This window comes from Thalassophryne amazonica, chromosome 11, assembly GCF_902500255.1.
Source record: "Thalassophryne amazonica chromosome 11, fThaAma1.1, whole genome shotgun sequence".
Taxonomy (NCBI): Eukaryota; Metazoa; Chordata; class Actinopteri; order Batrachoidiformes; family Batrachoididae; genus Thalassophryne; species Thalassophryne amazonica.
Genome location: NC_047113.1, coordinates 43,234,553 through 43,249,315, shown reverse-complemented (window position 1 = coordinate 43,249,315; position 14,763 = coordinate 43,234,553). Strand labels below are relative to the sequence as shown.

At 42.0% G+C, this 14,763-nt stretch overlaps 1 protein-coding gene across 1 annotated transcript in view; it reads right to left on the bottom strand.

The window, feature by feature from the left end:
- Window positions 1-14,763, bottom strand: part of gria3b (glutamate receptor, ionotropic, AMPA 3b) — a 333,461-nt gene that overhangs the window by 196,740 nt on the left and 121,958 nt on the right. Inside the window, exon 3 of the mRNA XM_034181373.1 lies at window positions 4,196-4,435. Coding sequence (XP_034037264.1) covers window positions 4,196-4,435 — 240 coding nt within the window. The remainder of the gene's footprint in view (window positions 1-4,195; window positions 4,436-14,763) is intronic.

Sequence of the window (14,763 nt, the reverse complement as noted above, 5' to 3'; positions counted from 1 at the left end):
GCACTCATGAAAGGAATGCTTTGGGACAGGTGTTTGTCATCAGGAATGGAGGGTCATTTGTCATTAATTGCTTATTTCAATGTTTACCTGCAGCAGCGGGGAAACATATTGGTGCTTTAATTTGTTTTGTTTGACATCAGTGATGAATATTTCTTGTGTAAGTCAAAGAATAACAAAGACATCCTGAATTTCTGACATTGGCAGTGAGACAAAATTAAAGTTAGGTGACCCAAATGTGAGTCTCAGAGAGTGAATTAAGATGGGTACCATTGTTAGTAGGGGAAGTAATCTCAACATCCAGGGGGAGTTGGAGATTCTCATCCACTTCACACTAAGGAAACCTGGTGTAAACCTGAGCACGAATTACCATCTGGGTCCACATAGGATCTTGTCTCATCTTCTTCTTCTTCTCCATGGAATACTATGTTCTTTTCCCATGTCGGATGTATGTGAAAGAATTGTGTCACTAAAGCTATCTTGAACTTTAAAGTCAGTCTAACAATAACCAATCCCAAGGTCCCAAAGTCGAACCAACCACACAGGATGTAAGCCCATACCACATGCAATGATGCTGGTATGGTTTGTTTTTGATACACAAAGATGTCAGCAGGTCCCAGCAAAATTTGACAAAGTGCCATTTTAACTTCCACCTCATCAGAGATTAGGTCATTTGAATGACCTTATTACCATGAAATTCTTCTACATAACATTTAGATACTAGTGAGTTTGTATGAGCAGTAACTTGAATACACATAATCCATCAATCCATTTTCTGAACACACTCATTCCAGTGACCGGGTGGGTATGGGGGGGGGGGGGGGGGGGGGGAGGGGGGTGATTGGATCCTGTCCCAATGATCATTGGGGTGAGGTGTGGGGTACACCATGGAAAGGCTGCCAATCTATCACAGGGCTGACACATATAAGTGACCAAACATATCCACAATCTCACTCCGTCCTACATTCAATTTAGAGTTTCCAGTACATCCAACCACCACACACAGAAGATGGAAGCAGAACCATGACCATGAGATACAGATCACATGCCCCCAAGCCAAATGCCAGATGGTACCAGAAACCCCACAGAAAAAACGGACCACTGCCCCATCCACGTCCACCAACCAGTGTCCCCGGCACTGACCACACAGCAACTCCAGTCACATGGAGGGTGAACCATGTTGCCCAAAGGGTGCTGCTCACCACCTCTCCCCACCCTCCAAGGACCCAGGGCAAAAGCAGACCTAAGAAACCCCACCGAAATTCTTTTGGGGATGGGGGGTTGGTGAGTGGTCCACAGCAGAAGATAAATAATACTGGTACATAGGCTGGTTTCAAACCGGGGACTTTTGTGTTGCAAACAGTGCCAACATACCACTATACTGTTAAACAACATGAAGGCAAGCTTTGTTATGTACATACACACAGTTTTGTTTTGGTGATGTGTTTATTCGTTAGCAGTAATTGCCCATTAGGAAGCTGGAAGTACAGTTGCTTGGAAGTCTGTGGTTCAGCTCCATGCGTGGTTAGGGTTAGTGACTGGGACTAAAAAGTGTGTGAGAAGCAAAATTAAGTGATCCATATAAAATGTAAGACAGACGAGTTATTTTTTTTCCTTAATTCAATGTTTTTCCTGCTGTAAATCACATTTTTTCAAATGACCAGTAGAGGTAGCTTTTAAATTATAGATTGTAATAAACTGGATCTGTGGTTCATTATAGTGGGAGGTCAGTCTCCAGTTTGAAGCATACATGTGTAGGCTTTTTCAAAGCCTAGGAAAAAGTGGTGGATCAAGTGTGAGATACTGTCTATTCGGGCTTGATTCATATAAACTTGCAAAATGATGAAGAAAAAAATATACAAAAAATAAAAAATAAACCCACTAATGTGAATGGTTAAAATAGGGTTTCACAAAATGTTCAGACTAGACTGGGGAGGGGGGGGGGGGATTCTAAAATGGGATTTTTTTTCTGTAAAGTGGATTTTTTTTCAGTCCTGGAAAATGTACACAATCTGGCAGAAGTGTTCCTATAGTGGCCCAGTCCCAAAATTGGACCACCACCCATTCTCAGCTCTGTACAAGGTAATTATATCATTGTGACATCAAAATAACAACAGCTGTCAACAAACTCTCATGTGGCTCATTATTTTAATCAAAACCAAAAAAAATCCACACAACCTGAAAGCTCCCGTGCGAAAAGCTTTATTAATCTAATAAAACTTTTTGCACGGAGGTGGTTCAGGTTGTGCAGATTTTTTGGTTTTGATCTGTCTCTTTTGATCCAGCATGCCTTTTTTATACATCCTGGATGTGCAGGTCTTTTCTGATTTACTCATTATTTTAATGCCATGATGATATATTAGCCTGTATAGAATTGAGAATGGGTGGTGGTCCAGTTTCAGGACTGGCCCAGTATAGGCATACTTCCTCTAACAAATGCCTTTCTAGATAGTATGCTAGTTTTTAAATAACCTTACATTAAAAGTACTAAAATACACAAGATGATGTTAACGATAATAACTTAAATGTGACTTATTGGCTGATTATTGATGAACGAAGGCATCTGTCAATTTTTCATTTTGCTTCAGACAAAAAAAAGCCCTTAGTGTTTTTCCTGTTATACCTGTTTGTAGGCAGTAGTCAGTGTCCATATTGCCAGGGGAGCTGCACCACCTGATAAGCGGAGGTAGAGGCTCTCTGACACATCTGTCTGCTTGATGAGCCAAGTGTCAAAGCCCCCCAAAGTGCTGGATGGAGTGCATCAATAAACGGCTTTAATCCCCTCTTGGGGCCAATGTCCTCCCACTAATAAGGGATCGTCTTACACCACTGGCAGTAAGGAGAGCACTGAAAGTGGCTTGGCATGGGTGTCTGCACGGGGAAGTACAACGCATGGGGAATTGTCGGTACACAGGTAGCGGGCTGTAAATCACAATTGCCTGCTGTTGCCTTAATTGTTGGACAGAAATGGTGCTTTGATTCTTCCTCCCTCTCACTTCGCCACCCTTGTTTGCCCTCTGTGAATGTGTTCTCTTTTCAAAGTCTGTTTGTCTTTGTTCCCTCTCTAACACCACCTCTGAATGTATTCCAGGCTCTCTCCCCACCTCCGCTATAACTCCTTTGTTTCCCAGACAGGAGAGGGAAGGCCACCGGCTGCATGGACAGTATTGGTTGTGCTGAAGGACGTGTGGGTTGATACCAGCTACGGGGAAGATCCAATGAGTTGTCGAGTCAGAGTGACCCTAATTAACCGCATATTATCTACAGGCTGTGTGGAGGATTAAGGCCCTCAGCTGTGGACCCGACAGGCCCAGAGACCACAGAACAGAGAACTCTGTACTAAAGCACCCTTCATATTTTACCTCCAGGCAAAGCACAGAGACCGAGCGCGGCGAGCAGGCTGCCAAGGAGACAGGCTGCTTGAAGCACATCCGTAAGGTCGGGACCTTTTTATAATGAGCAAACAAACACAGCAAACCCAAAGTGCTCAGAACAGTGCAGGAGAGTGGGATCACCACCCATTTTGGAACCCTTACAATCATTTCTATTCAAAGCCGCAGCCATCGCACGCTTCCTTTCCGCCCAGGTGCCGCTCAGACAAACTGAAATCTATGTCAGAGGATGGGATCATTTTTCTGTCAAGAAATAATGTGTTCATTTTCTTTTAGAAATCCCAAAAACGGTGCGTCGACAGGTTGTCTTACACAAGGCGGCGCCGCCTTAAACCCCCGTCTATTGTCAACAAGGCAATGCAATCTGGTAACGGTACAAAACCCTCATTAATGCAACACAATAAGCAGCCCCCACAGGCAGGCGCACAGTCTGATTTCAGAAGAAAACATTTTAGCAACAGCTGCGACATACCTCATTTCAGATGAAAGACGAGTCGATATCAAGAACATGATTAAACAGAAGATTAACTGACGCGAACTGGCTGACTGTGAGAAGAATCTAAATGTTGTAACACACAAGAGATGCTGTTTCTTAAATGTCTGTTGTGAGACTTATGAGCCGCTGGGGAATATTAGCAGATTTACGTCACGTAAAAATGCTATAATCATGCAACATTAACATTTTTAAAGTGCCTTTCCTCAAGCACTACAGTGTAAACCCATGCTGCCCTGTCGCAGCCTCATGGACCCTTGCTGTAATTTAAGAATGGAAAAAAAAAAGACTTGAGATCTGCAGCTTCACCTACCTCGGTCTGTGTCGTAGAGGTACACAAACTTCTGCCACTTGTAGTGAGAGAGCAGGCTGAGGACAGCACCCCGGAGGGCCGGCCGCATCTGGATGACGAACTGCACCTCATTGTCGGTGGGGTAACTGGGTGTGACAAAGGAGGTGTGGAGAGCGCCGCAGAATGATGTCAAGGTGTTCATGGACTTCTTGTCATAGAATCCAAAGATGGCGTACACACCGCGGGAGAACTGGGAGCAAACTGCAAGAATAGCACAGGCAGGATGATGACATGAGATGCGAGTCTACAAAACATGAGTGTACACATAGGCTGAAATCACTTGAGGCAGTAATAGATTGACTGGACTGTTTGACCCATCGCTAATAGTCAATTAAGGGTTCATGTGTGTCTGATTGACCCCCATTACACTAAACAAATTATCTGCAGCACAAGCTATAAAATAACTGCAACTGCTAATAAAAATAATTACACGTGGTAGTGAAATAATCTTTATGTGTCTGGTAAAGATTATTTGAGAGTATTTGTTAATGGCAAGTGCGCATTGCAAAATTTACTGTACAAAAGTGCTATATATTGTAAATGACATACAATAAAAACATTTAATTTTCTGCCCCTGCATGAAAAAGCGCTTTCATGAGAGTGCAATCTTCAGAGACCTCCAAACAAAATATGCTTTCATGCAAAATGTTTTCATTCATTCATTCATTCAGGTCAGTAGACCAAATTCTAGTTACTCTGAAATTATATATCAAAAAAATCTTGAAAAGGCAATGAATTCCAGACTGTTCTGGATGGAATGTCAATTATCCAGACCTACAAATGATTTTGCACTTACGTTACTGGCAAAGCATCTGTCCATTTGAAAACCACATGACGGTGGACATTGAAGTGGTGTTAAAGTGTCACCCCAAGGTTTTTTCGGGCACAGACCTCAGTGTCAATGAATAGGAAACAATACATAGACCCTGGGCAATATCTATTTTGAGGGGCCAATGGAAATATTGGAGTAAAATATTACTTATAATGATGTATCTGCGTTTATGACTTAATTCAATTCAGTTTATTTCATTTACATAGTGCCAAATCACAACAAAGCTGCCTCAAGGTGCTTCACACAAGTAAAGTCTAACCTTACCAACCCCTAGACCAAGCACACAGGGGACAGTGGTAAGGAAAAACTCCCTCTGATGATATTGAGGAAGAGACCTCAAGCAGTGACAATATTTATGCAACCCAGTCTCATGTTTTTTTTTCATGCTCCTGTTGCGAAATGATTCAAATTTTCAGGACTTGGTTTTTTAACTCACTATTACTAACTCTACTCCTACCTTCAACCCTAACCATAACCACCCCTCCAGGGGCGGTCCTGGAGGCGGCGTGCGAAAAAGAAAAAGAAAAAAAAAACCTGTCCAAAAAATAAACAAATAAATAAAACTGCGGTGGGGGGTTGTCCTGATGGGGGAGTTTGTGGTTACGTTACGGCAGAGCGCCCCCCCCCCCCATCTCACCTCTCGCGTTAGCAGAGTTTGTGCAGGGGGAGGGGGGAATCATTCAATGTTTGGACGAGGAGGTGGTCGAAACGGAGTAAGACATAATCATGGATAGGAAACGATCAAAGCCATCAGGTGCCCAATTTCGAAAGAAAAAGAAAGAAGAAAAGGAGAAATGAGCAAAGGAAAAAAGTATGTATTGATTTACGTATTCCCGCAGCTTCACAGTGCTTTAAACAGTGTCCAGCTCAGCGTCCACAGAGTTTAATAGCGAAGCAAAGACTGCAGCGAAACGAGATGAGTCATTGGATAAATGCTGGGCTTTGTCCCGCCCATCGGACGCTCAACGTGTCTGGGGGTCTATGGGGCAGTGGGCTGGCCTCGGCTGGCCAGGACGCTCAGCTTCTGCATGATGATTGGATGATCTGTCTGAGGCTGAATCCCTTTTTGATTGACAGCGAAATGAGCGAATCAGCGATCTTTTGGTGTAAACATCCGTGGGAGCATTTTTTAATTTTCATTCTGTTCTGAGTTGAACCGGAGACTTTTCTAATCCTCTTAGCGGCATTTTCTTTGTTAAAAACGACTAGCGACAAATCGAGCTTCTATTTCTGGTGTGTTTTTTTGTAGCTGCTTGTGTTTGGAGACTGACTTCTATCACTCTTTCTGACTTCTATCGCAGTTTCTGTCCCTACTGAGCAGCGGGTGCTGCTGAGCTCCTCCACCGTCACAAAGCACTCACAGGCGGACAAACTTGACACTAGTCTCGCGCCACTCCCAGCTAGCGAGCTAGCTAGGTAGCAAGCTGCACATAATGGCAGACAATTTGAATGTTGTGGACCAGATTTTGGCGAAGCCATTTGATAGTCTTCCTTACGAAGAAGCCATGGCTGCTGTCATGACTTCAGCTCTCAATGGTTTGCAGGCCAAAGTTAAAGCAACAGCCCCCAGTGCAATGTTTGTGCATTACTATGCACACAGACTGAATCTGGTTCTGTCTCAGGGGGCTAAATGCTTATCTGAGTGCAGAATATTTTTTGCATCACTCTCTGGGTTTGCCACATTTTTCTCAAAATCCACAAAGAGGATGTCTTTTCTTGAGTCTGCAGGCTGCTCAAGGTTGCCCAGAAATGTTCCTACTCGATGGAATTTCACATCACGGATAGTGAGCACTGTGGCAAACAATTATGATGCCCTCCTGCAAACTTTTGTATAGACTGTTTTCCTCTTACTTCTTTTGCACTTCTTGTTATTTATGACAAATTATTGTGGTTTGCCATTTTTGCCTTTAAAGAGTGTTAACTTCTTCACTTGCTTCCTGTTACTTATGATATACAATAGTGTTTGTTATTTCTTTTTATGTGTACAGTAATGGGTATAGAATTTACCTCTGTCGTTAGTTCATTTATTTATGATACATGATTGCGCTTTACCATTTTTGCCACTTTAATGTATAGGTTTTTTTTTTGGTACATTTTTTGTCACTTCATGGTATTCTGTAATATACAGATTGTTTAACTTCTTTTGTTATTTATATGGTGCGACTTTAATGGTGGTTTAAGTCTTGTTCATTATGGTGTATGGTACTCTATGATAATGCAAAGTGCACTCTGTTGGTAAAACTGGATGACGTGCAATATTTTGACCATCGGGTGGTGCTGTAGTGCAGTTGTGCTTTCTTAAATACCTGTACTGTACATAGTTGTAATGTGAAGTCACTGAGTCTTTTGTTTTTTATGTTCAAAAACTTTATTGAAGTAATTATTGTTTATCTTTGTGTTTGTTATTGCAGTAAACATTAAAACCGGAAATTTGTTCTTGAAAATAGCTCTTGTGAGTTAATTTGTGGGATTGTGGGTGTTCTGGACGAAGTTAGTGTTTTCATGGGTGGTGGGGCGGAGGTGGTGGCCATATTAGTGTGCGCGGGGGGGGGGGCGCACGCAGGGGGTTTCGCCCGGGGAGTAAATCACTCTAGGACCACCACTGCACCCCCCTCCCCCCCACTTTTAATTTCATGCAGCCATCAATGTATGATGTAGTACAATGAATTTGTGCTCCTGTTACGAAAATGTGGTACTTTTCGTGACAATATCATGAACCAATAGCTAAATGTATATTCTCGGATAGTCACACGACTGAAAAGCCACCGAAAGCCGTCTGAATCTTCCGAATGGTGGAAGAGGTGGGCATGTCCCAACATGTCCTGTGAGGCTTCAACACGGAGGTGCTTTTGCGCCGTCAGCTTTGTGCCCAAGCCATCGGCATGAATTTCGCTGCAACTCTTTTCATGGTCAAATCTTCTGTCACAGTGGAATGTGCCGAAAAAGTGCTGATGTCCACCTCTTCCGCAATTTCTCGGACAGTCACACGACGGTCCCACATCACCACAGCGTTCACTTTGATTTGGTCATTTCAGTGTGTTGATGGCTGACCGGAGCACGGCGCGCTCTCCACCGTTGTGCGGCCATCTTTAAACCGGTTGTACCACTCCTTAATCTGTGTGATGCCCATAGGATCGTCACCGAAAGCCGTCTGAAAAATCTGAATGGTTTCCACCTGGCTGTCACCCAGTTTGTGGCAAAATTTGATGCAGTTGCGCTGCTCCAGTTGTTCCGCCATTTCCTTGCAAGAAAAAACGACAAGAGACTCCACCCATCCTCACACAAAGGCTGCTTACAAGCAAATGACGCAATGGACAGGCGTGAAAAAATTCACGCATGCCACGAAGGTTCAAGGTTGGCTCATGCAAGCACACGTGACTCAAATCCATCAGATTTTTGAAAAAAATAAAAAGGTCAGATACTTTTCTAACAGACCTCACATTAGCCTTTAAATAGGGGATTCATAATATGGCATTGTCAATATGATCCAAATTTCACGTCTCGAAATATTATTTTTTCATAAATAGTTCCCCTGAAGAAGACAATTTCAAATGAATAGACAGCCTTGAAATACTTATGGAAGCGACCCACACAGTCTATGATAATGACGTTACGTGGGGGCTTCCCCTGACTTGCTTGTGTGATGTTGAGAAGGACACGGCGACAGCCAGTCAGAGAGAAGGCACAGAAAGGCACAGAAAGGCATGGAGACGTCATCTGGTTTGCTTGAACAGAAAATCCAAGATGGCAGAAAGTTCTCCAAAATGGCTTATTTCTGTTTAAATCTAACATGTTTATCATATATTACTTAAAAGCTAGTGAGAAATAAACACTTCTAAATCTATAAACGCTGTTCTAACCAGATAATACCCCTGAAGTGAACATAAACATCAAGTAAACATCTGAACCAAAGTCAGCCTGCTAGACTTAAGGTGAAGTCACACTGTGACGGATTGACTAAACTGATCAGTAACATGTTGAAATAATTTGTTCAGTGGCAAAATCGTCTAATCTGTCAGTCTGTGGTGGATTTGGGGCTCCGATGGAACCACTGAATGTGGGTGTGTAGCACTTGTGGATGCAAACAGAAAACAGACAGATAATGCATGGGTAAAACTAATGTCTACCAAATGTCCATAGGACAAAATGGTAAACAAACGTACAACCACTAGGGACTCTCGCCATCTGATCTCCACTCAAAGTTTTGAGTGTGTACAAAACTTTCCATTGGGCTACCAGGATATCAGATGACAAGGAACACATGTAATGAATGAGAAAAGGCAAAAATAGATATGAACACATATGAAAATTTCAAATGTTACTCTTACATTTCGTCAAGCCATGTTAGTGTGACTTAGACTTTAGTTTTGCATGATTTGGAAACTGCAACATGAGGTGCATCTTCTGGCTTCTTTGATTCAACCCAGGTCACACCAGTCTTGTCCATGCTCCTCCTCATTTAACCCATTTATAAGTCCGGTGCTGCCAAGCTGGCAATATGTGGAGCTGCCCTACTTAAAAAAAAATGCTCTTCCGAAACCCTATGGGTGACTTCACAGGAACCTTTCCTGTATGTATCCATGCTCTGATCATAATTTTATGGGCTATTCCACAGAGCACCATTCCTTCCCATTTCATCCCGAAGCATCTTGAACAAACTTGGTATACGTAGTAGTTACAGCCATCATTGGCACCAGTTTTGAAATTGGGGGAAAATTTTCAAGTTGTTCACAAATTTCATCTCAATTTGCCAAATTGTTGCTAGTGCATGGTAATGTCCGGGTATATTAACACCTTCAGTCATGTTGGAACTTCTTTAAACGGGGTATTCCTAGTGTGTACAGAAACTGAAACTTGTTTGAATGTGCTCCTTTGGGGTAAAAGCAGAAGCCGCATCTGCTGCAGCTCTGGTTGAGATCGCAGCAGGGCGTAGCTCATTTCATTAATTTTCAAGCAAGTTGCCAGGTCTGCAGTTCATAAGCCAGCCTGTTAGGAGCCAAGCCAGAGTAAGCTGTTACATCATGTTTTGGCATTGTGGGTGACTGTAATAGAATAGTGCGCTGTGGAATCGGGGTGTTATACTTAAAGTGCCACTGTTTGCAATGAAGTAACCAGAGTTAAAACTACACCATCACAGTTTTTACACTGCAACAAACCCACAACCCCACCTCAGAGAATTAAAATAACCATTTCCAAATGCATCTGATGGCACTTGTTGCAATAGTGCAACATTTCCATAGGTTTATGCTTTTGATTATTCTGCTGGGACAGCAAACTTGTCAGTCAGAGGGACTGCTGTTCAGCCAGAAACAATGAATCTGTGAAGGATCATTTGGAGCTACAGGTGTGCTTTGGTTTTCTACCCCATTGTGAATGACTGTTGACTTATTTTGATTGACTCTCAAGTGTTCCCGCTGGGTAATCAAGATTTTTTAACAGCCATAAACACTTTGAATTCGAGGATAAGAATATCCAGTGGTGTGCAACTACAATGACTGCAGAAAATAAATGCTTCTGATTGTCTGACAAATGTCTGTTGAAATTGCTCAGTGGGACACGTTAAACAGAGCTCAAGTCCCAGTTTAAACACTGCCCCGAGTCATGGGCTTATGAGGTTAGTGATGCTGAACTGGAAATAATTCATCATCAGCCTGACAGTCTGTGGTTTGTACTTTCATCCTCCATGCATACACAACTAGTGGTGGGTAAGAACATGTTACAAGTAAATAAAACATTGGGTTTTTTAGCGGAACAACCACCTTTCAAAGCTGTATTTCTCAACCCAGTCTTGAGGCAGTTTGTGGGACAGGGTTACAAAAAGAACATTATGTGCTTTATACTCTAGTTTGTATAGAGGCAAGAAATCACGATCTCTAACCAGAAGGCCAAGAACCCGGACTCTGGCCCTGCTGCTGTTTACAGTGACTTCTGCTGGCCTCCATCACACTTATTTGCTGCATAGTGGTATATTTTCTGGAGTCATTGTAGTTGTAAGTACAACCCCAATTTGAAGTTGGGACATTGTTTAAAATGTAAAATACAAAAATACAATGATTAGCAAATCCTCTTAAACCTATATTCAACTGAATACACCACAAAGACAAGATCTGTTCAAACTGATAGATTTTATTGTGTCTGTGCAAATATTTGCTCATTTTGAAATGGATGCCAGCAACACGTTTCAAAAAAGATGGGACAGTGGTATGTTTACCACTGTGTTACATGACCTTTCCTTCTAACAACACTCAATAAGCATTTGGGAACTGAGGACACTAATTGTTGAAGCTTTGTAGGTGGAATTTTTTCCCATTCTTGCTTGATGTACGTCTTCAGTTGTTCAACAGTCCGGGGTCTCCGTTGTCGTATTTTGCACTTCATAATATGCCACACATTTTCAATGGGTGACAGGTCTGGACTGCAGGCAGGTCAGTCTAGTACCCGCACTCTTTTACTATGAAGCCATGCTGTTGTAACACGTGCAGAATGTGGCTTGGCATTGTCTTGCTGAAATAAACAGGGACGTCCCTGAAAAAGACGTTGCTTGGATGGCAGCATGTGTTGCTCCAAAACCTGGATGTACCTTTCAGCATTGATGGTGCCATCACAGATGTGTAAGTTGCTCATGCCATGGGCACTAACACACCCTCATACATCACAGATGCTGGCTTTTGAGCTTTGTGCTGGTAACAATCTGGATGGTCTTTTTCCTCTTTTGTCCGGATGACACGACATCCATGATTTCTAAAAACAATTTGAAATGTGGACTCATCAGACCACAGCACACTTTTCCACTTTGCGTCTGTCCATTTCAAATGATTTCGGACCCAGAGAAGGCGGCGGCATTTCTGGATGTTGTTGATGTATGGCTTTCACTTTGCATGGTAGAGTTTTAACTTGCACTTGTAGATGTAGCGACGAATTGTGTTAACGGACAATGGTTTTCTGAAGTGTTCCTGAGCCCACACGGTAAGATCCTTTACACAATGATGCTGGTTTTTAATGCAGTGCCACCTGAGGGATCGAAGGTCACGAGCATTCAATGTTATTTTTCGGCCTTGCTGCTTATGTGTAGAAAGTTCTCCAGATTCTCTGAATCTTCTGATTATATTATGGACTGTAGATGATGGAATCTCTAAATTCCTTGCAACTGAACATTGAGAAACATTGTTCTGAAACTGTTGGACTATTTTTTTCACGCAGTTGTTCACAAAGTGGTGATCCTCGCCCCATCTTTGGTTGTGAACACCTAAGCCTTTTGGGGATGCTCCTATTACACCCAATCATGACACTCACCTGTTTCCAATTAACGTGTTCACCTGTGGAATGTTCCAAACAGGTGTTCTTTGAGCATTCATCAACTTTCCCAGGCTTTTGTTGCCCGTGTCCCAGCTGTTTTGAAATGTTTTGCAGGCATCCGTTTCAAAATGATCAAATATTTGCACAAAAACAAAAATGTCCATGAGTTTGAACATTAAATATCTTGTCTTTGTGGTGTATTCAATTGAATATAGGTTGAAAAGGATTTGCAGATCATTGTATTCTGTTTTTATTTCAATTTTACACAATGTCTCAACTTCATTGGAATTTGGGTTGTACACTGAAAAAAAGAACCAACTTTAAAAACCATTGCAATTGGTAAAACCTGAATACATTAAGTTGTATGAACTTGTATCAACTTACAAACTTAAGTTCAAACAACTTAATACATCTGGGTTTTACCAAATGTAATGCTTTTTAAATTGGCTCAACGTTTCTCTTTTTCAGTGTGGTGGAAAAGGAAGCACTGACTTGAGAGGTGTCTATCAGCTCCATACATGGATCAAAAGTACAGCAGATCACAGACAGAACTCAGGTTAAGGTTAGAACCAGCCTAAGGTTAGGGATAGGTTTAAGGTTAAAATTACAAGTAAAAGATGGCTTACTGCATTGTTTTTTTGTTTGTTTGTTTGTTTGTTTTGCATAGATAATCTGTTACCTTGTTCATCCAAGCATAAAATCTGTGGAACATGTATGAATTTTGGCTCAAAAATATGCACAAAGTTTTATGCATGACTTTTTCTTATGTTTTACTTTGAATTTTTCAAGCAAATCGGCTGAAACCCCACATCAGTAAATGTAAACGGTGACTGGTGGGTGCAACCGCAAAATTTTCATGAGGCAACCATGAGATAACCTAAATCTTGGGTTGAAAAAAGTTACTTGTGCTTAGAGTAATTTATGAACAAGGTACTTTATATACATTTTGTTTGAGTAGGTTTCTCAAATAATAATTTTCATTTTTACTTCAGTCATTTTGTACTTTCACTTGAATAAATTTTTCAGTACCCTTCCCACCACTGCACACAATGCCAGTTATTATTCTATTTTAATACCCATGGGACTTCTTTCAAGTTTTATTTATTATTCTTGCAGAAGGGTGCCACAAAGAGTGTTTACAACAAAGCAATGGTGCTCACATATTTATATCTGAAGTACAGTGGCCTTGGGAGTGAGATCGACTTGCTGGTGGGATTTGCCTCGTCCTTTTTTAATTCTATTCCCTCCCTATCTGTCCTCCTACAGACACCTTTTCTGAGGTACAGGCATCCATTCTCAACAAGCGCACGTGCACGCACACACACAGTGCTGCTTCTTGATAAGTGAATCAACAGATGGATGGTGGTATTGTGGGTAAGTGCTGCAGGGTGAGTGGTGTACTGAATGGGAGCCAGTACGAGTCCCTCTTAATTTGTGCCAGCACTGACACAGAACCTATCCCGAGGGACCAGATCCAGCCAAACTTTTTCTCTCGGCTCACTTGTCCTTTGCTTATTAGATTGAGCTTTGGGCAAGTCCAAGCTTAAATAACAGAAATGTCCTCCTTTAGTGCTCCCGTCTTGGCTCCGTTAGTGTGACATCGTCTCTGTGCTGCATGGCTTTCAGGAAAACTTTACATGTTCCGCTGATCCCAAGAGCGATGCCATCTCGTGTGATCTCAGCTCCAGCTGTGTTGTATTATGGCACTAAAGTTGATAAGTAGGTTTCAGACACCAAAGGAGCTTTCTGTGTTATAGGCATACATGAGCCATTCTTACAAGTCTGACATTTTGACTTGTGAAAACTGTTGACTGAAGAAGAAGTAGAACAAGGAACCATAGTCCTGTTTCTTTCCCACCTTCTGCACAAGTCATCATTTGTAACGAGTTAAATGGTACAAGTCTTTTACAGCCATATGAGCTTCCGCTGTGTTAAATAGTAACAGCTACATCAGAGCGCCACTACACACAATTAATGGTTGTTACGACTGGGTTTTTGATTTTCTGTGGATGTCCATAAACTATGCCCTGTAGGAATCTCTGTTTTATTCCTTTCCATTTAGTACAGCTGTTTATATGGTGGAGAGTTAGTCTGCATTGGCCTTGCAAGAATACGCAGTGATGGCTTTGGTGCCCACCACACCTAGGCTTTGGAAATGAAAGAAACTGGGGGTGAAGGGGGCGATCAGCTCATTTCATTTAACTTTATCCACACCTGCTTCTAATTTTCATCATGCATGAGATGATTATTCCCTGTAACAAAGCCAGGCATGTCCAACATGTGACACAAAACCTGTGCTTATCCCCACCTCATCCACAAATTCTAGGATGGTGAGACAATGATCATCCATGACCAAAGTCCACATGGTCATTTCGACTTGTGGGTGTCCTATCGGGACATA